This window comes from Spermophilus citellus (assembly GCF_964194105.1).
Source record: "Spermophilus citellus genome assembly, chromosome: 3".
NCBI lineage: Eukaryota > Metazoa > Chordata > Mammalia > Rodentia > Sciuridae > Spermophilus > Spermophilus citellus.
This window is the reverse complement of record NC_138184.1, coordinates 196,072,906-196,094,503: the sequence shown is the minus strand read 5'-3', so window position 1 is coordinate 196,094,503 and position 21,598 is coordinate 196,072,906. Positions and strand designations below refer to the sequence as shown.

At 33.4% G+C, this 21,598-nt stretch overlaps 1 protein-coding gene across 3 annotated transcripts in view; it reads left to right on the top strand.

Moving 5' to 3' along the window:
• The window catches only part of GLCCI1 (glucocorticoid induced 1), an 85,334-nt gene that overhangs the window by 49,742 nt on the left and 13,994 nt on the right, over positions 1-21,598 (top strand). For 2 of the 3 annotated variants that reach the window (XM_081286553.1, XM_081286555.1), the window contains exons 4-6: positions 6,352-6,468; positions 12,705-12,857; positions 17,346-17,556. In XM_081286553.1, the coding sequence (XP_081142679.1) occupies positions 6,352-6,468; positions 12,705-12,857; positions 17,346-17,556 (481 nt within the window). The remainder of the gene's footprint in view (positions 1-6,351; positions 6,469-12,704; positions 12,858-17,345; positions 17,557-21,598) is intronic. The other variant, XM_081286554.1, reaches the window with a different exon arrangement.

Genomic DNA, 21,598 nt, shown 5'->3' with positions numbered 1-21,598 from the left:
AATAACTCAAAACTATCCCTATTTGCCCATGCTATAACTCTATATTTAGAAAACCCAAAAAAACTAACAAAAACTTACAGAAATCATAAACGAATTCAGCCAAGTAGTGAGATATAAAATTAACACCTATGAATCAATTACATTCCTATACATCAGTGGTGAATCAGCTGAAAGAGAAATTAGTAAAACTGTCCCATTCACAATAGCCTCAAAAAAGAAAAAAAAAAAACCCTTGGGAATCAATTTAACAAAAGATGTGAAAAACTTCTACAATGAAAACTATAGAACACTAAAGAAAGAAATTGAAGAAGACTTTAGAAGATGGAAAGATTTCTCATGTTTTTGGAATACTACCAAAAGCACTGTACAGATTTAATTCTACTCCTATTAAAATTACAAGACATTCTTCATAGAAATAGAAAAAGCAGTTATGAAATTCATTTGGAAAAATAAGAGGCCCAGATTAGCCAAAGCAATCTTAAGCAAGAAAACTGAAGCAGGAGGCATCACAGTATGAGACCTTAAATTACATTACAAAGCTGTAATAACAAAAACAGCAACATGTTGGCACCAAAACAGACATGAAGACCAATGGAATGGGCCAGAAGACACAAAGACAAACCCACATATATATAATTAGTTATCTCATTCTAGACAAAGGTGCCATAAACATACATTGGAGAAGATAGCCTCTTCAAACAATGTGCTGGGATATTGGAAACCTATATGTAGTAGAATAAAATTTAATCCCTATCTCCCATCCTGCACAAGAAAAGTGGATCAAGGACCTAGGCATTAGACCAGAGACCCTGCATCTGCTAGAAGAAAAAGTAGACCCAAATATCCATCATGTCAGCTTAGGAACTGACTTCTTTAACAAAACCCCTAAAAGGTGAGAAGGTAAGAAATAAAATCAAGAATCCATAAATGGGACAATATCAAACTAAAAAGCATCTTGACAGCAGAGGAATCAAGAAGGTGATAATCTCCAGAATATACAAAGACCTCAAGAAACTTAATACCAAAAAACATAACCCGATCAATAAATGGGCAAAAGAACTAATAAGGCACTTCACAATAGAAGAAATACAAATGGCCAACAGATACATGAAAAACTATTCAACATCTTCAGCAATAGAGAAATGCAAAAATAAAACTATACTGAGATTCACACTCACTCCAGCAGAATGGCCATTATAAAAAATGCAAGTAACAATGTTTTTGGTGGGGATGTCAGGGACACTCATACATTACTGGTGAGACGCCAAGTTGGTGCAACCACTAAGGAAAGCAGTATGGAGGTTCCCTAAGAAACTTGGAATGGAACCACCATTTGACCCAGTTATTCCACTCCTCAGTCTTTACCCAAAGGATTTATAATCAGCATTCTACAGTGACACAGCCACATCAATGTTTATAGTAGCTTAATTCACGTTAGCAAAGCTATGGAACCAACCTAGGTGCCCTTTGACAGATGAATAGATAAAAGAAAGTGTAGTATATAGACACAATGGAATATTACTCAGCCATAAAGGAAAATGAAATTATGGCATTTGCTGGTAAATGGATGAAACTGGAGATTATCATACTAAGTGAAATAAGCCAATCCCCCCAAAAACAAAGGCTGAATATTCTCTTTGATATGTGAATGCTAACCCACAACAAGGGAGGGGAATATTAGAAGTTCATTAGGCTAGACAAAGGGGAACGAAGGGAAGGGGGACTGTGATTAGGAATGGCAGTAGAATGATTTGGACATAACTTTCCTGTGTTCACATATGAATACATGACCAGTGAAATTCCATATTATGTATAACCTCCTAATTAGAATAAGTTATCCATGTATGTATAATATGTCAAAATACACTTTACTAATGTATATATCTAAGAATAACAAATAAAAGATTAATTTTTAAGATTGTTTATTTTTAAAGACTATTTTAAAAACAAATAATTACAGATTGCTTTGATTTATCTCTAGGCATTCTGGGTTCTTCTATACAAGCTCTTGCATTTTCAAAATACTATATTTAAACATTAATATCCAGAAAGCACTTAATTTCATATCTATATCCTAATGAAATAATTTATGCAATATTAAATTCTATTAACTTTTTATCATAGAGACTAGTTTATCTTGATTTATAATAATTACTAATTTTAAGAATTTTTTAAAAATTATTTTAAATTATAAAAATAATATTTTATTCAAATGGAGCACAACTTTTTCATTTCTCTGGTTGTACATGGTATAGAGTCTCACCATTTGTGCAGTCTTTTTTTTTTTTTGAAGATTGAGCCACATCCCCAGCCCCATTTGTGCAGTCATACGCATTCATAGGGTAATAATGTCCATCTCATTCCAACATCTTTCTCCACCTCACCCTTTCTCTCCCCTCCCTCCCCACTGCTCAATCCGAAGTTCCTCCATTCTTCCCTTGCTCCCTCACCCAATTATGGATTAGCATTCACTTATCAGTGAAAACATTTGGCCTTTGTTTTTTGGGGACTGGCTTACTTGCTTTAGCATAACATTCTCCAACTCTGTCCATTTACTTGTAGATGCCATAATTCCGTTCTTTTTTAGGGCTGAGTAATATTCCATTGTGTATATATACCACAGTTTCTTTATCCATTCATCTATTGAAGGGGTGTCTAAGTAGTTTCCACAGTGTAGCGACTGTGAATTGAATGATTACTAAGTTTGATCTCTTTGTTGTGAAAATTAATATTCTCTATAAAAACTATTTCAACAAATAGAGGGAATACAAATATTAACACAAATTTATTTGTATATCTTTTAAAGGACATTATATGACAGATTCATAAGCTAAAAGGGGTTTTTAAAAAATTTAAAAGGATCTAATGATCTTAATATAAAAGAAGACCTGAAAACTATTACTTTGTTTGGGTGCTTAATTTTGTAGCATACTGTTTCCTGTCTACTCTTCACCACAGGTAAAAATTAGCTTCTTAAACAACCCAAATACTTTTTTTTTCATGGCAAAGGAAGCTCTTTGATGTATTATTTTCTTCAAAGAAACCGTGCAAATTATCCAACATATCTAAATAGCTCCTGAATACCAAGGAAATTCTACCATTACTGAACATACAGTTGACTACAGTATAAAATACAAACAATATACAGTATACAAACAATGGCCAGGGCTTCTGGTTAAGATGACAACCCAAATAATTTTCCCTTTGAGCATTTATAGTCTTTAATCATAATTGTCTATTGTGCTTTTTATTGCTGTGGTTATTTAAGATAAGTATTTAGAGAATTTCATGATACACTGTGTTTTTTTGCTGTATCTCCCTGAGAAAAATGTATGTGTTTTACAGACTTTATTTTGTGTTTACCTTTAACCTTGTAGGTTACCTTGTAGGATAACATAAAACTGGGCTCACCATAGATGTTCAAGGAATATTTGTTGATTGATTAATATTGTCATCTTTTATACAAGGAAAATAATACTGGTATGAAATTACTTCCAAAAATTACTAATGGTTTCTATATTAGTCTTTTTCTCTCTTTTTAGCTCCTCTTTTTTTTTCTTTTTAAAATTTATTTCTTACATACATGACAATAGTGGAGTGCATTACATTCATAATTATCCATTCACAGCACAATTTTTATAACTGTATATAAAGTATGTTCACACCAAATTATGCCATTATACATGAGATCTCTTATTTTTTGCATACAATTTTTAATACATATTTATACCATCATTTATCATATCTCTGTTTGTATATAAGGTATGTTGACACCAAATTCACATCTTCATACTTATATATTGTATAATGATGAGGGTCTCTTTCCACCATCCATGCTATTCTCCTTCTCCCTCCCTTTCCCTCCAACCCCTGTTGCCTATCTAGAGGTAATTTTCTTCCCATGCTCTCCCTCCCTACTCCATTTTGAGTCACCCCTCTTATATCAGAGAAGACATTCAACTTTTGGTTTTTTTGGATTTGGCTAACTTCACTTAGCATAATCTGCTCCAATGCCATCTGTTTCCCTGCAAATGCCATGATTTTATTCTTTTTTAGTGCTGAGTAATATTCCATTGTGTATAAATGCCACATTTTTTTTATCCATTCATCCACTGAAGGACATCTAGGTTCGCTCCACAGTTTAGCTATTGTAAATTGTGCTGCTATAAACATTGATGTGGCTGTGTCCCTGTAGTATGGTCCTTTGGATATAGTCCAAGAAGAGGAATAGCTGGGTCAAATGGTGGTTCCATTCCCAGCTTTCCAAGGAATCTCCATACTGCTTTCCAAATTGGCTGCACTAATTTGCAGTCCCACCAGCAATGTATGAGTGTACCTTTTTCCCCACATTTTCACCAATACTTGTTGTTTGTCTTCATAATGGCTGCCATTCTTACTGGAGTGAGATGGTATCTTAGGGTAGTTTTGATTTACATTTCTCTGATTGCTGGAGATGATGAGCATTTTTTTGTATATTTGTTGATTGATTGTATATCCTCTTCTGAGAAGTATCTGTTCAGGTCCTTTGCCCATTTATTGATTGGATTATTTGGCTTTTTTTGGTGCTAATCTTGTTGAGCTCCTTATATACCCTAGAGATTAGTGTTCTATCTGATGTATGAGGGGTAAAAGTTTGTTCCCAGGATGTAGGTTCCCTGTTCACCTCACAGATTATTTCTTTTGCTGAGAAAAAACTATTTAGTTTGAATTCATCCCATTTATTGATTCTTGGTTTTAATTCTTGTGCTATAGGCATCTCATTAAGGAAGTTGGGACCTAGCCCCACATGATGAAGATTAGGTCCTACTTTTTCTTCTATTAGACGCAGAGTTCCTGGTTTAATTCCTAGATCCTTGATCCATTTTGAGTTAACTTTTGTGCATGGTGAGAGATAGAGATTTAATTTCATTTTGTTGCATATGGATTTCCAGTTTTCCCAGCACCATTTGTTGAAGATGCTATCCTTCCTCCATTGCATGCTTTTAGCCCCTTTATCAAATATAAGATAGTTGTAACTTTGTGGATTAGTCTCTGTGTCCTCTATTCTGTACCATTGGTCTACCATCCTGTTTTAGTGCCAGTACCGTGCTGTTTTTGTTACTATTGCTCTGGAGTATAGTTTAAGGTTGTGTATAGTGATACCACCTGTTTCACGCTTCCTGCTTAGAATTGCTTTAGCTGTTCTGGGTCTCTTTAAACAATATACCTGAATATTGTCTAAAGAAGTTGATTTAGCTTCCAGTTTTAGAGGCAGAAAGTCTAACCCCATCTGGTTTGGCTTCTGGTGAAGACTCTCTTAGCTGTGTCACATCATGACAAATGGCATTGTGGTAGAAGGATGCATGAGAAAGCAATCACATGGAGATACAGGGCTCAAGAGAGCCAATCTTGGTGTTTTGTAACAACCCTTATGAAAATTACCCAGAATTCCATGAGAAGTATACTAATTCTTTCTGAGGACAGCACCCTTAATGACCTAATCACATTCCACTGGACCTCACCTTTTAAAGGTTCCATATAACCTTCCACTAGGCTTTACCTTTTAAAGGTTCCACTACTTCTTAGCATTGCCACAATAGGGACTAAGCTTCCAACAAACGTGAATGCTTGAGAGACATGCTTAAACTATATCCATACCATAGTAATTCCCTTTCCTTTATAATGCTCAGGAATTTACTGTTATTTATACACTGCCTGAAATGTTTAAGCAGTTTAATGATTTCAGGTCATGTTATAGTCAAATTTTTGTTGTTGTTAAACCTAGGAGTGTGACTTTCCCATTTAGGAGAACATATTGTAAATTAGATTTATTTTTAAAAGAATATGACTAAAGAGTAATAAGATAGTAAGGTACTAAGAAGTTTTTAATACTAAATAGCATCGATACTTCTTACCACTATTGGGATTCCAATTTTAAAATGTTTAGTAGTTTATAAGTGAAATTCATTTGTTTACATAAGATAGGAACTCAGAAATGAATGTGGTCCCTATTTTAAGAGATCAGGTTTAAGCTCAGTCAATAGGCAACTGAAATATTTCTCACCTTATTTTTACAAAGGAAGCTATTTCTGGCATTATATAGATAAAATCTGAAATAATCCTGCAATTGAGTCTACCTATTTACCAATAACAGTATTTAAATTTGTAGAAGTGAAACATTTGTAGCATACATTTCTTACTTTCAATAGCCTTAATTTAAAAAATCTTGCAAGAATAAATCATTGTGGTTAAGTATTATCTCTTGAAACCTTTGAGTAAAAAGTCATTCATCAATTTCCCAAACCTGAAGAAAAATGTGAAAAAATGGGTATTCACTTTTGTTTTCTTACCTCTCCTTCCCTCCCACCAAAGCAGATTGCCAAACTGAGGCAACAGCTTCAACGTAGTAAACAAAGTAGTCGTCACAGTAAGGAAAAGGATCGGCAATCTCCTCTCCATGGCACCCATATAACAATCAGTCACACTCAGGTAAGCAAAATTCTTCTTGTTTGGATTTGAAAAATTCCTTTCAATTCATTGTTAATGGAGAATTAATAATTTGGGGAGTTAAAAAATACAACGAAACCTTTACCATTGTTTGTTAAATTGCTATAAGATTTTTTAAAAAACTTATTTTTAACCTTTTAATAACAGATATCACAGAATATAGTGGTCTGAAGGCGGATACTGACCTGATGTACTTATTGAACAAGTATGGGCATTTCTTGTTTAATCTTCTTAATAGTTCTTTAACACATGTATTTTGTATCCCTCCCTATATTTTACCTCTATTTTACTTATGAAGGAATTCAAAGAGTTTTTAAGCCCCCCTTCAAAAAAAATGTAGTAAGAAATATATCCCAAGGGAAAAAAAATTTAAGAAAGCTGCTCTAGCTCAAATAAATTTACAAATGTTGATGTAAACCACATTGTCAGTTCATCATTTTCTTGAGAAATTAAAAATACGTTGAACAACCCAGAATTTCCACTCTTTGGTATCTATTCACAAGAAATAAAAGCATATATCCACACAAAAACTTGAACATGGATGTTTTGAAGGCATTACTACTAGTAATAAAAACATAGAAACAAATATTAATCACTAGTCAATAGATATTCCAGTCAATAAATAATCCATATCCATACAGTATAATACTACTCTGTAGTGAAACAGAAGGGAGAACTGATCCATGTGATGTGATGGTTGAATATCAAAAACATTATGCTGAGTAAAAGAATTTAGGAGCAAAAATCTACATACTGTATGGTTTGCTATATTCTCAAAAAGACAAAATTATAGAAACAAAGTATTGGAGATGGGAATTAACTGCAGAAAGGTTCTAGAGAATTTGCAGCAGAGAGAGGGATAGAGGTTATAAATGTGGCTATATTGATAATGGGAATGACTATGTTTATCAAAGCTCAACTAATGGCATACTTGAAATGGGGTGATTTTATTATATACTAATACCTCATCAAAGGTATAAAGCAAACAGACAAGCCTTAGTCATTTGAAATGAAAATTTTTATATGCCTGCCTTTTCTTCTTAATCTGATAGAATTGGCATATTATTCAATTTATTTTAAACACTATCTCTAGGAATATAGTACATTTATGTCAGATTAATTGACTTGTTGATTTAGTGAAAAAACTTACACAGTTTTCAAATTTACTTAAAAATAATTAATTTTGAGATTCAAGAAGGTGGATTAGAGGAAAGCTACATTCCTAGTTGCTCCATGGCTCGTGACTCAAGCAGCAGGAGTACTGTTTCTCAGTGAGGTGGGTGAAGGAGGGATTTCATTAAAACTCAGTATTAGACAGAGTGTCTTAGAGATTCAGAAATTTGGGTATATTAAACAAGAAAGAGACTACCTTGAAGCCAAACCGGTTGCAGCAGCAATGGTAGTGGCACTAGTTCAGCACAAAGTGGAGGGAAAACACAGAAAGAAAGATAATGGAAAGATTTAGTATATAAAAAAAAAAATTGAGATCAGACTGCCTTTAACCTGATCCAAAGGCTGCACTGTGAACTGGTGCTTGAAAAGTGCCCTGTGTTTCCCAACTGGCCTCAGAGACTGAGCTGGAGCCATTTTGAGGTGGCCACGCTATAGCTCCTGCTGCAGGAGCCAGGAGATCTGAGCTACACTGTCCTGGCAAGTGCCTACCATGTCACCTAGGGTGTATCTAGCAAAAGAAAGCGAAACAGACACAGAGAATATTTTACCCAGGAGGATTCAAGTCAGAAAAGTGAAGGGGGAGCCCAACCCTCTTCCTGCTTTGAGTCTGGAAACTGATGTGACCTGCTGAAGTGGGTTGGGAATCTGAATAGGCCAGTGTGTATATACTTAGGGACTAAGCCCAGGAAGCCTGGGAAGCCTGTGTTCATGGGCAGCAAAGGGATTGAGGATTGGTTCCCACTCCATGAGTAAAATCCTTCAGAGATTTCTGAGTTCCAGACATGCAGCAGAGATTGGCAGCTGCCAGGGGTATGTTGATTTAATTACCCCAGAGCAAACACCACCCAAAAAAGCCCCTGAGGCCTGATTAGACCTAAGCCCTACCTGCCGAAACTCCACTCATAGAATTCTGCAGCAGCCATTGAGTACATTTGTCTGGTCTGTGTAGACAAAATTCAATTGACAGTACTTCCCATCCCATCCTGCCTCATACTGGGGAGAAGAGAAGCTGCAAGAATTATTTGAACCAGCTTCAGTCTTGGGCCACTCCAAGACTGCTACACAAAAAAGAGGAAGGGGTTAACAGTCTCTTAGTATATAGCTCTCAGCCTCTTATTTACCTCAAGTATAAATAGAAAGAAAGACAATCAGGCGTAGAGGGTGACCATCTATTCTCACCGACTATTTTGACCACCTTGTAGAAATGATGCCTTCCTTTTTCATTAAGAATGTCTTTCTTTCTTTTTTTTTTTTTTTGGTGTGTGTGTGTGTGTGTGTGTGTGTGTGTGTGTTTGCTGTGCTGAGGGTTAATGGACACATATGCATATTTGTTTCTTTTTTTCCCCATTTTAGTTATTTTTAAATGTAGCTATTTTTTCTTGTCGACAGTGCTCCTTGTTCCACACAAAAATTAATGACACTTAATCTTCAGCTATACTTCAATGCAAAGAATAAGAGACAAAAATCTAATCTAACAACCAAGCCCCCAAGTAGAAAAGATTAGATGTGGCCCCCAGGTCCCTCTAGGGACATCCATTGCTATAGCAAAAACAGAAATAACAGAAAACCTGCAGATACCACACCTATAAGATGGCCTCAATCTAGATCACTCTAGGAAATTTTAGCAAGTAAAGATTGTATCCTAAAAAGGCTCAAACATAAGAATGGAAGAAAAATCCCTTCTAACAGATGCATAAAATCCACTACAGGAATACAAGAAATATGGAAAAACAAGCTAATGCAAGTTGATGACCCCAAAAGTATTGAGTGGATGAATTATCAGATAAGGAATTCAAAGGAATTATTATAAAAATACTCAGTGAATTCCAAGGAAACACAGAAAACCAACTGAGTGAATTAGAATATGAATGAGAAATTCAATGAGAAGATAGAAATATTGAAAAAGAACCAAACAAATCTTAGAAATGGAAGACTCAATAAATCAAAATGTTCATTTGAAAGTCTAATAAAATAGAACATGCTGAAGACAGAATCTCAGAGCTGTAAGACAAAGTGGTCAGCCTTGAACATTCAGATAGCAGTAAAGGAAAAAAATATACATGATCAGAATATACAAGAACTCTGGGACAACATGAAGAGATCACTGGAATTGAGGAGGGCTGTGAGATGTGGGCTAATGGAATGGATAAACTCTACAGGGAAACAGTAACAGAAACTTTTGCAACTTTTGCAATCCTTCAGAATGAGATTGTATATCCAAATAGAGGAGGCATTCAGAACACAATAGAAAAGATCAAAAAAGAACCTCTCCACTTCACTTTTTGAAACTGAAAATTCTTTTGTCTTCCTAACACATTGTCTTTCCTCTTAATTACTGTATTTTTACCATCTTTTAGCACTAATTTGCTCTTATAACTTATGTCCCCAAAAATTAATGTCTCCATAATATATAACATATTATAATAAAATGCCTATCATACAGAATAAGGATAGAATTTTAAAAGCCTCAAGAGAAAAATGTCAAATGGTTTATAGGCAAGCCAATCATGGTTACCTCTGATTTCTCAGCACAAACTCTAAAAGCCAGGATTGTTTGGAATGATGTGTTCTAAGTCCCAAAAGAAAATATTTGTGAACCAATATTGCTTTGTCCAGAAAGCTGTCCTTCAAAATCAAAAGGGAATTCCTAGAAGAAAACGCAACTCCTAAAAGAAAATGTAGGGCCAGCACTCCAACTTTTAGGCATAGACAATGACTTTTCTCAATAGGAGCCCTAAGGCTCAATAAATAACACTAAGAGTTAATAAACAGGACAGCATCAAATAAAAAGCTTCCTGACAGCAAAGGAAACAATTAGGAATATAAAGAGAAATCACTGAATGGGAAAAAAATCTATTCTAGCTGTTCTTCTAATAAGACTAATGTCTAGAATATATTTTAAAGAGCTCAAAAATTTTTAGACTAAAAATCAAATAACTGAATTAATAAATGGGCGAATGAATTAAATAGACAACTTCTCAAAAGAAGAAATACATGAAAAAAATGTTCAACATCATTAGCAATTGGGGAAATGCAAATCAAAAACTACACTGAGATCTCACACCAGTCAGAATGTCAGTCATCAAGAAAAAATAATAATGCTCGAGAGGATGTGGAGAAAAAGGAACTCTTTTAGGCACTATTGGAAGTCTGTATTGAGGATCCTCAAAAGACTAGGCATGGAACCACCAGATGACCCAGCTATACCACTCCTTGGTATTTATCTTCAAGAATAAAAGTCATCTTACTACAGTAAGGAGGGCATACCTGTGTTTATAGTGGCACAATTAACAATAGCCAAACTGTGGAATCAGCTTAGGTTTTCATTGACAGATGAATGGATAAAGACAATACACCATGGAATTTTATTCAGCCATAAAGACAAATGAAATTATGATATTTGCAAGAAAATGGATGGAACTAGAGACCATGATATTAAGCAAAATAAATCCAACTCTGAAGATCAAGCGTTGTACAAATATGTAACAACAAATCCCATCAATATGTATAACTATAATTCACCAACAAAACCAATAAAAATGTGGGAAAAATTATCTTTTGATACACAAGTATTTTTTAGTTACATATGAAATCTAGAATGTGCTTTAAAGTACTTAAAGAACAGCAGCCCAAAAAAAGGTGTTTAGATTAAATTGTCAGATGTTGATACTATTTGAAGCTAGTTGATACATTCCTAAGGGCTTATGCCATTCTATCTAATTTTGTTTATGTTTGGAATTTTGCTTAATAAAAAAGGGGGAAAATTGAAATTTAGTGAGATGACTAGCCAAAATGTAAAGAGAAAAATTTTGTTAGTTTTTTTTTTGCAGTAGCAATAATGTTAAATATAATGAAAAAATATAAAATTAAACTTAAAAGAAATATGCAGAATATATATATCTTTATTGAGTGCATGAAAAATAAAAGAGAGATATAAATGGGAAGTCTTCACATACTAATGGATGGGAAGATAATATAAAAGACAGAGCTCATGAATGGGCACCAGTTCACAAATGGCAGGAGCATAGCACTGAGTATGGGAAACACTCATGCTGACCAGCAACTGGAAGTCTGCCTCATTACAGATCATATATGTCAATTTTAATCATGTAAGCTGAGATCATACGTTGTTTTAACCTTTACCTTGTTAATCTGTCTTATTTCCTTCCCATTTTTATGATTTCCTTGATCATGGAAAGGATTCATTGACACTTTTTGGTAACCGTTACAACTATCAGAGGTGCTTAATTTTGGAGAATGCCGGCAAAAAACATTTGAAAACCTTAAAGTCGTTAAATGAGTATTGAGTTTAGCAATATTATTGCTATATTGCTTAATAATCCAGTAGGTATTCTTTTTTTTTAGTTATAGATAGACAGAAATACCTTTATTTTTATTTATTTTTATGTGGTGTTGAGGACTGAACCCAATGCCTCACACAGGCAAATGCTGTACCAATGAGCCACAATCCCAACCCCTAGTAGGTTTTCTTAAGTGGTTAACAAGGTGGAAATGAAAAATTATACTAAAAGGTCACTTGTCACTGTATAGGAAACATCTTTTAAGCACACAGATCTGTATGGTGGAGACATATTATAACTTACATGATTTCAACTATACTTTTCCCAATAAAACAGAAAAAGGGAAATGAATGAAACTGTGCCGAAGACTGTGTCTGCCATCCTATTGAATAAATGTGTACATTATACAGTTACACCTTGACATTTGCATAAAGGGATTTTCAAGGATTATTTTGACTCTTATGTAATTTTTACCTTACTTTAGAACCTAAATTTTTGTACATGTACCTAAATTCTTACTGTTTTTAAAATGTCAAAGTGACACTACTCATGAGTTTTAATTTGAAGGGTTTTTTGTTTGTTTTTTTGGTGGTGCTGATTAAACCAGGGTCTTGCATATACCTGACAAGAACTCTACTACTGAGTATATCCATAGCTTTTTGATTTTTTAAGATTTACCATTCATTTTAGTTCTTGATTGCTTTGAATACAAATAATTTCACACTACTTTATCTTTTGTCTCAGGCTACTGGATCAAGGTCAGTTCCTATGCCACTGTCAAATGTATCAGTGCCAAAATCGTCTGTTTCACGTGTGCCCTGCAATGTAGAAGGAATAAGTCCTGAATTGGAAAAAGTATTTATTAAGGAAAACAGTGGGAAAGAGGAAGTGTCCAAGGTAAGGTTCCATGGGATATTTGAATTCTTTTTTTCTGTAATATTACAAACTATCTCAAAAATACTTTTTTTTTGGTAGCAGCTGTTCAGAAAAATAATTTACATACCATATAATTTACTCAGTACACAATTCAGTAGTTCACAGAGTTGTGCAAACTATCACCAACATCAGTGCACTTCCATCACCCCAGGAAGAAGCTTCATACTCTTTGGCAGTAACCTCTTATTTCTAACACTCAAGGCTCTAGGTAACCACTAGTCTTCTCCCTGGGTCTATGAATTTTCCTATTCTAGATACTTCAGAAAAATAGAATCATATAATATGTAGCCTTTTGTAACTGGCTTTTTTCAATTAGCAAAGTGTTTCTAAAATTCATCCATGTTTTAGCATATCCAGTATTTTCTTTTTATTGCCCAACATTACTCATTTGTACAGATTTTATTTATCCAGACATCAACCCATGCACATTTAAGTTATTTCTGGTTTTCGACTATTATGAATAATGCTGCTATGAACATTTCTATAGAAATTTTCATGTTAGCATTTTTTCATTTCTCTTGAGTGTATACCTAAGATTGGAATTGCAAATATGGTAACTTACATTTAGCCTTTTGGAGAACTGCCAGACTTTTTCAAAGTGTCTACAACATTTGACATTCCCATCAGCAGTGTATGAGGGTTATTGTTTCTCTACATCCTTGCCAGTGATTGTAATTATCTTTTTTTATTATAGCCATTGTAGTAGCATCTCATCATCATATTGAATTGCATTTCCTAATGGCTAATGATGTTAAGCATATTTTCACGAATTATTGGTGACTTCTATATCTTATTTGGAGAAATTTTATTTAGACCCTTTTCTCTGTTTACAAATTCGGATTCTTTTGTTTATTACTGAGTTGTAAAAGTACTTTATGAAGATTTTTATTTTCCAGAGACAAGCATCTTATCAGATATATCATTTGCAAATACTATGTCCTATATTCCATCACTTGTCTTTTCACTTTCTTTATTATGTTCTTTGAAGAACATTTCTATTTTTAATAAAAAGTCATTTATTTATTTTTTCTTATACTTTCAGTATCAAAGCTAATAAACCACTGTTCAATCCAATGTTGTAATGATTTACTTTTGTGCTGTCTTCTGACTTTTATGGTTTTAGTTCTCTCTTACATTTAGGCCTTGGATCCATTTTGAATTAATCAAAAATACTTTGTAAATTGCCACCTCAATCCCAGAAATGAAATCTGGACACTATTGCATGTGAACCTTCTATTTGGTCATATTTTAAAAAATGTTTTATTAGTGCATTATGATTTGTACACAATATGGAATTTGTTGTAAATATCCATATATGCACATAGTTTGCTCTGTTTCTTTCTCCAGTATTTCCCCTCCCCCTTTTCTACTCTCTTTCCCTGTTTTCCTTCCTCTACACTTCTGATCTTTCTTCTGTTTATTAAAACTTTTTTATTAGTGCATTATAATTATACATAAAAGTGGTATTTATTTTGACAAATGGTCATATTTATTCCCCAGTTCTTCCCCTTTTTCTTTCTTTTTCCCTCCTTCTTGAACTCTACCTCTATTCTACTGATCTCCCTTCTATTTTGGTGAAATCCCCCTTTTTTCTTCCTTTTTTTCTAATGAGCTTCAACATATGAGAGAAAACATTCAGCCCTTGACTTCCTGAATCTGGTTTATTTTACTTAGCATGATATTCTCCAGTTCCACCCATTTAACAGCAAATGGCAAAACTTCATTCTTCTTTGTGGCTAAATAAAACTCCATTGTGTATATATATGCTGCATTTTCTTATTCACTCATCTATTGATAAATGCTTAGTCTGGTTCCATAACTTGTTCCATACTGGTTCCATAACTATTATAAATTGTGCTGTTATAAGTATTGGAATGCATGTTATCACTGTGGTGTGCTGATTTCATTTCTTCTAGATAAATACTGAGAAGTGGGATAGCTGGGTCATTTGTGATTCCATTCAGAGTCTTTTGAGGGATATCCATATTAATTTCCAAGGTGGATGTACTAATTTGCAGCTCTACCAAAAATTCTATAGATGTTCCTTTATCTCTACATTCTCACCAGTATTTTTTATTATTTATACTCTTGAAGGTTATTGAACTAGGATGAGATAAAATCCCAGTATAGTTTAAGTTTGCATTTTCTTGATCACTAATGATGTTGATTATTTTTTTATGTATTTGTTGGCCATTTGCATTTCTCCCTTTGAGAAATGTCTGCTTAGTTCATTTGCACATTTATTGATTGGGTTTTTGGTGTTTTTTGAGTTCTTTATATATTTTGGATATTAATCCTCTGTCAGAAGTATAACTGGCAAAGATTTCTCTCATAGGTTCTCTTTTCACTCTCTTGTTTCCTTTGCTATGCAGAAACTTTATAATATTGTGCCATCCCATATATTGCTTATTGATTTTGTTTCTTGTGAATTGGTGATGTTATTAAGGAAGTTGATGCCTGTGCCCCTATGTCAGAATGTTAACCCTGTGTTTTCTTCTATCAGTTGCACAGTTTCCGGTCTAATTCCTAGGTCTAGGTGTTTCATCCACTTTGAATTGACTTTTGTGCTAGGTGATAGATATACATCTAATTTCATTCTTCTATAAATAGTTATCTAGTTTCCCCAGCACCATTTGTTAAGACTGACTTTGGCACCTTTGTCAAAGATAAAGATGACCATACCTGTGTGGGTTTATCTCTGTATTCTATGTTAAAATAGTTCTGCTTTCAAATGACTTATATTCTAATTAGGGGTAGCCATTTCAGAATTATTTTGGGATAATCTATTTAGTTGTACTAAAATACTAATTTTTAGAAACTTTAGATTCATGACTATACCTTAAAATCTTAATAAATCAAAATGTCTGCCTGTAGCTAAAAATGAAAATTGTCACATTAACTATGCCCATATTCCAAGCCTTCATATTTTCTATTGTTATTTTGTATAAATTTATGGATTTCTACAATATGTTTTGTTGTTGTAATTCTACCTGCCAAACAAAACAAAAGTTGGTTAAGTAATTAATATATTTTATTCAGTTATAGACTAAGAAGTGGAAATACAGAGGAATTGTATTTATCAGATAGGACATGAATGAAAAAACAACTCACATTCTTATACTTTTTTAGCTGCAAATTGGTACATTTTTCTTTAACTGATTGCCCACATTGACACTTTGATTACAGTAACATTTTTTCTGTCATAATTTGACCAAGTAAATTAATACTTCTTTGTTTAATTCCTAAATTAGAGAGTTTTACTTTATTTACAAAGAGAACTGATATTTAAATAGTTCAATATTCCCCATACAGTGGAGTAGTCAATTTTCAGGTTATAAAGTTGGCATCATTTTTGTTAAGCAACATTACATCAATAAATTGTTTTTATTTCAGTAGTGTCAGGTTTCAGCCTTCACTTGTTTTTTTGCAGAATATATTGACATTTTGAATCTTGCCTAGTTTTACTTTCTTCCATTTCCTCCCTGACCTTGTTTCTGAAATCTCTGAAATGACCAAGGTCAGAGAAAGAACATTTAGACACTGTAGTGTAAATATATTGTAAGTAAACTAATATTATTTAAGAATTTAACATATAGAATTTTACTTTTTGACTGTACTTTGTTAGTATACAAATGAGGAAAATTGAGTGAGATCTTTTTTTGTAGTAGAGGAATAGTAGAATAGAAAGAGTTTACTTAGCAGTATAGATGTCACTTAATAGGCTGTGGCAACAGGAGTTCTGAACTTATTATTTGTAAAAACAAGACATTGGCCTGGCAAGTTTTAAGTGCCTCTAATCCAAAATACATTGTTTTTCTTAAAATACATTTTGGTTTTCTTTTTTATTTCTTCTTTTTACCACTTTAAAACAATGCACTTAGAACTAAGAATTATGATTAGTCATACTTAGTTGGGAACCAAATTAGTAGAATTGTTTTGTGTTAATATCCTTTATTGAATGCTAGCAGAATAAACCTTTCAGAAATCTTAGGTAATTTGCAAAGGAAATAGAAATATGGTTCTATTTTTGGCCTTTAGAAAATTAAAATGAGAATTAGCAAACAGAAAAATTATACCTATGAAGGAGATTTTACTTTTCCTTGCTAGCAATTTTTTTTTTTACTGTTCATTAAATTCAGCAATTGTTTATTGAATGTTATGTGCATATACTGGGCATTAGGGATACAGTGTTAAACTCCTCCTGTTTTTGAGGAGTATTGTGGGAAGTGCTAACCTTCAAATACATACAGGGAGCCATAGAATTTTCAAGATAAACAGTGTGATTTGAAAGAAATTTTTGGTTCTATAAAACTAACGTGTTTGGCTGTGGTATCTATTGTCTGAAAAATAAATTAATAGTGGTGGAATACAAAATCAGAAATTCTACCATGTGCTTTCTATATAGAGTATACACTATTGTCCGCATGCTAATAATGTTGTTCTTAACAGCCTTTGGACATACCAGATGGTCGAAGAGCTCCACTCCCGGCTCACTATAGGAGCAGTAGTACTCGAAGCATAGATACTCAGACACCTTCTGTGCAGGAGCGCAGCAGTAGTTGCAGCAGTCATTCACCCTGTGTGTCCCCTTTTTGTCCTCCGGAATCCCAGGATGGTAGCCCTTGTTCAACGGAAGATTTGCTTTATGATCGCGATAAAGGTGAGAGTGGAGTAATCCACTTAGATAGAGGGTTTGTTGTAGAGTCTTGTTCATTATATTGTCTTTGTCTTAGATCACTACATCATTTTTTTTTCTTTTGTTGAATGGTGAGACTATAAAAAATTATTTAATCTAGGTTTGTTTGTTTGTTGGTTTCATACCCCCTTCTTTGTGACTCAGAAACATCTTCCATAAATGTGTCAGAGAAGCACAGCGCATGGTTTAACAGCTAATGAAGCCTTTTCCTGGCATTTTCCAGAGCTAGATTGTTATGGTAGAGTATATATATAAAATTAGATCTTATAAATAGTGATTTGGGAGGAAATACTTCCTAAATTTTTTTTGAGGAAGTATATTTTTAATCACACAAGTAGATAAATTTGATAATTATCTATAGGATACCAGGACATCATCATATTATGATATGTGGATAGATTAACTATTGAGAAGCTCTGGAATTTCTACCTCCTTATCTGGTCCAAACTGTGTTCTTGTATTCTTTTTTTCTTCTGTCAGGTACTTGTCTACCACCTGTTACTTGGTTCTTTCCATTTCTGACTCCCTAAAACCTAACTAGACTACCCAGCTGCCACCTTCTAACTACTTTCAAAGAAACACTGAACTTATTTTTTTAAAGAATATTTATTTTTTAGTTGTAGTTGGACACAATATCTTTATTTTATTTATTTATTGTTACATGGTACTGAGGATCGAACCCAGGGCCCCGCACGTACTAGGCAAGCACTCTACCACTGAGCCACAACCCCAGCCCTGAACTTATTTTTTATAATATGTACTGTTTCTCACCATAAAGAAATCAATGGCAACAAAAAAATTAGAATGGAAAATCTAGAATTTACAAAACCCTACAGGAATTTTATGGTCCTTGTTCTAATTTGACCTCCAGTCTCTATGATTTGTTTTTATTTGGAGTACTATTTTATGTAAAGTGCCCAGATATTACATGTTCAGCCCAATTAATTTTTATGTATGTGTGCACTCATGAAGAATCCAAGATACAGATGGAGAACAGGTTTATAACTCATAAATACTCTCTCCTGGACAGTATCTTTCCCTCTGCACCTGAAAGTAACCACTGTTCTAACTTCTTCCATCAAAATTTTGGTTTTGCCTGTTAACAGATTTCATACAAAAGGAATGGTATGGTATGTATTCTTTTGAGGGCTTATTCTGCTCACTGTACTAACTCCTCTGAGATGTTAAATGGAAGCTACTTGGGACTTTGTGCTTTGCATTTATATCTCAACAGCTTTCTGATTTCTTTCTTTACCCTTTTGTTACTGAAGCTCTTGTAGAGCCCCTTCCTCCATTATGGGTGTATTGATGTTATCTCAGACATCTCTTCAAGTGAGAAGTCTTCATTTCTTAGAAAGTTATACTAGGACATTGTCATTTCACTGCTGTGGTACTCTGATCACTACTTACAACCATTTTACTGTAGATGTTTCACAGGAAAATTAAGAAAAATAACCTTACTTCTGGTAGGAGTGTTTGCTTTGAAGATAAATATAAGTGTTATAGAGTAAACTGGTTTTAGGCCATGCATGTGGGAAATGTTGAAACGGGTCTATATGACAGATTCTAAAACTCATACTCTTTTTCATACCAGTAGAAAGGATAAGTACAGTTCAAGTTGGCCTACTTTGCTACTTATTAACATTTATAATTGTGGTAAAATTAGAAGTAGAAATAATGGTGATAGTGAGACTGGACAATTAATTCTGGAGTTTTTGTTTTGTTTTTATGCATAATAGTATAGATAATTGAGAGATTCTGAACCAAAAAGGAAATAAGGAAATGTGTTAGGATAGTGATAGATGAGTTTCTTTTTGGTTGATTGGTTGTGGGATTGCCTTTAGAGCCTCCCAGTGACTATGTCCAGAAAGCAAATAAATAAATGGTTTCAGTAGCTCAGAAAAGGTCTTCACTTAGATCTAAGTTTCAAGCAGTACATGTTCTTTAACATCTCTTTTTCCTGAAGATTTATGTTTTTTTTAATAAGATGGTACCAACCAAGATCTTTTATAAGAGACATTATAACGTACAAGTTAAGGACAGCACTGGCTTTGAAACAACACAGGAGTGTATTTGAATTCTGTGAAGTTTTGGATATAAAACCTACATTAATTCTCAGGGATTCAGTAAATAGTAGCTGCTACTATAAAAATCATCATCATTATTATTACCTATTTATTTCCCTAGTACTTTCAGGAAAAAATAAAAAATACTTACTTTTCCTCTGCAGCTTATCCAAAACTTCTCTCTCTGGTCTACATAGTTCCTGCTAGTTAACTAATGATCTACATCCTGATCATTTCTTAGACAACTTAGACCTTTTCCTAAGACTTTGCCCTTTGTATATTTTCCTCAATGTCTATTTATTTGCCCTTAGTGGATACCTTTTTATTCTTCCTTTCTTTTATTTTTTGTTCAGTGTTTAAAATGTGAATGCTGGTCCAGATCATTCCTAAAGCTAAGAGTTGTTTTCCTGATAGTTTAAAGATATTTCTTAGTAAAATAGGGTGATAATACTTATCTCATCATTTTGGGGGGTTAAATGACATACTGTGGCAAAGTATTCAGTGTAATCCTTGGTACACAGTAAACAATAAGGGTGGTGAGTGTTGCTGACACTTTTTTTTAAAGTTCTTTAAAAATTATGGAGATAGGTCTCAGAAGAATTTCATATATATATATTTTTTTCCATTTTCTATAAGACAACCTCAGTTTGGGATTTAAAGCCTTATAATATAACATCAGTTTCTTAAGATATCTTAACTTAGAGGCATTGCTTGTGATTAAGATCAAGTCGATATTACTGTTCCCTAGAAAAATATATGTCTTACATGTGAAATTTCTAGTTCTTCAGCAAATCAAAACGAAAATTAAAATAGCATCTTTTGCCTTTATGTATGTATATGTACATATATACATGCCTATGCGTTTTAGGATTGGGAGTAGAAATTTATGTTTTTAATCTAAGTTTTTACTTCTAGTTTACTTAAGGAATATGTGTTGAGCATTTACTGTAGGTCACATACTATACTGAAGAATGAAGAAATAAAGAAGTATAAGTGATTTCAGTCTTTATGAACAAATAATATGCATAATATAATTATGTTTAGGACACTAAAAATCAAAGGAAAGAGTTGTCAATTCCACAATTTTTGGAGCATATATATTTTATCATTTAAACTGTAGAATAGTCTCTGTTTCATGATTTCTCTATGTAAAGTTTAAATTCTGGATTGACATTTTTGTTTTGGGAGCTTTTGAAATATTAATTCAGTCTTATGATTTGTATTTTTATACTAAATTATAAGTTGTTCTTTTATTTACTTCCAGTAAAGAAAAAGTAGAAGCTGTATAACTTTATTGCTGGTTTTCATCAACTATGAAAACTGAATGAATGGTATAATTTTATAGTCAACTAGGATCAATTTAGAGTACCTACTTACTCTGCAGTTGCTATAAGAAATTTGTTCTTTGATAGAATGGCTTGTCATACACCCCTAAAAGCTTGGATAGACATACACAGGAGGTGAGAGGGACAGCCATGGTGAATGTATGTTCTAATGAGGAATGTGCTGGTAAGCTGATTATTTTTCTGGTACTCATCTGTTATATGCTTAGACTTTTTCTGACTTTGCTAACATTATTTCTGCCTATTTCTATCATATATTCTCCATGAGTCACGTATAATTTGAGACTAAATAATTTTAGTTGAATAGCACATTGGTTCTTTGTATCATTTGCAATGCCAGGACAGAAACACTCTGACTACTAAGAAAGTTATAGATTTTGAGAGACTTATTTCAGGTGGGGATTGTCTTATGGTTTTTTGTTTGTTTTTGCTTTGTTTTTGTAGTTACTGTTGTTGTCATTCTATTTTATTTTTGTTTGTTTTCCTAGGTTTTCCCAGAAACTTAAAGACTGAAAGTAGCCTGATCACATGTGTATAGTTGCCAGGCTAACCAACCTAATAAGAGTTGTGGTTCCTGTGGCTCTGTGTGAAAAACTC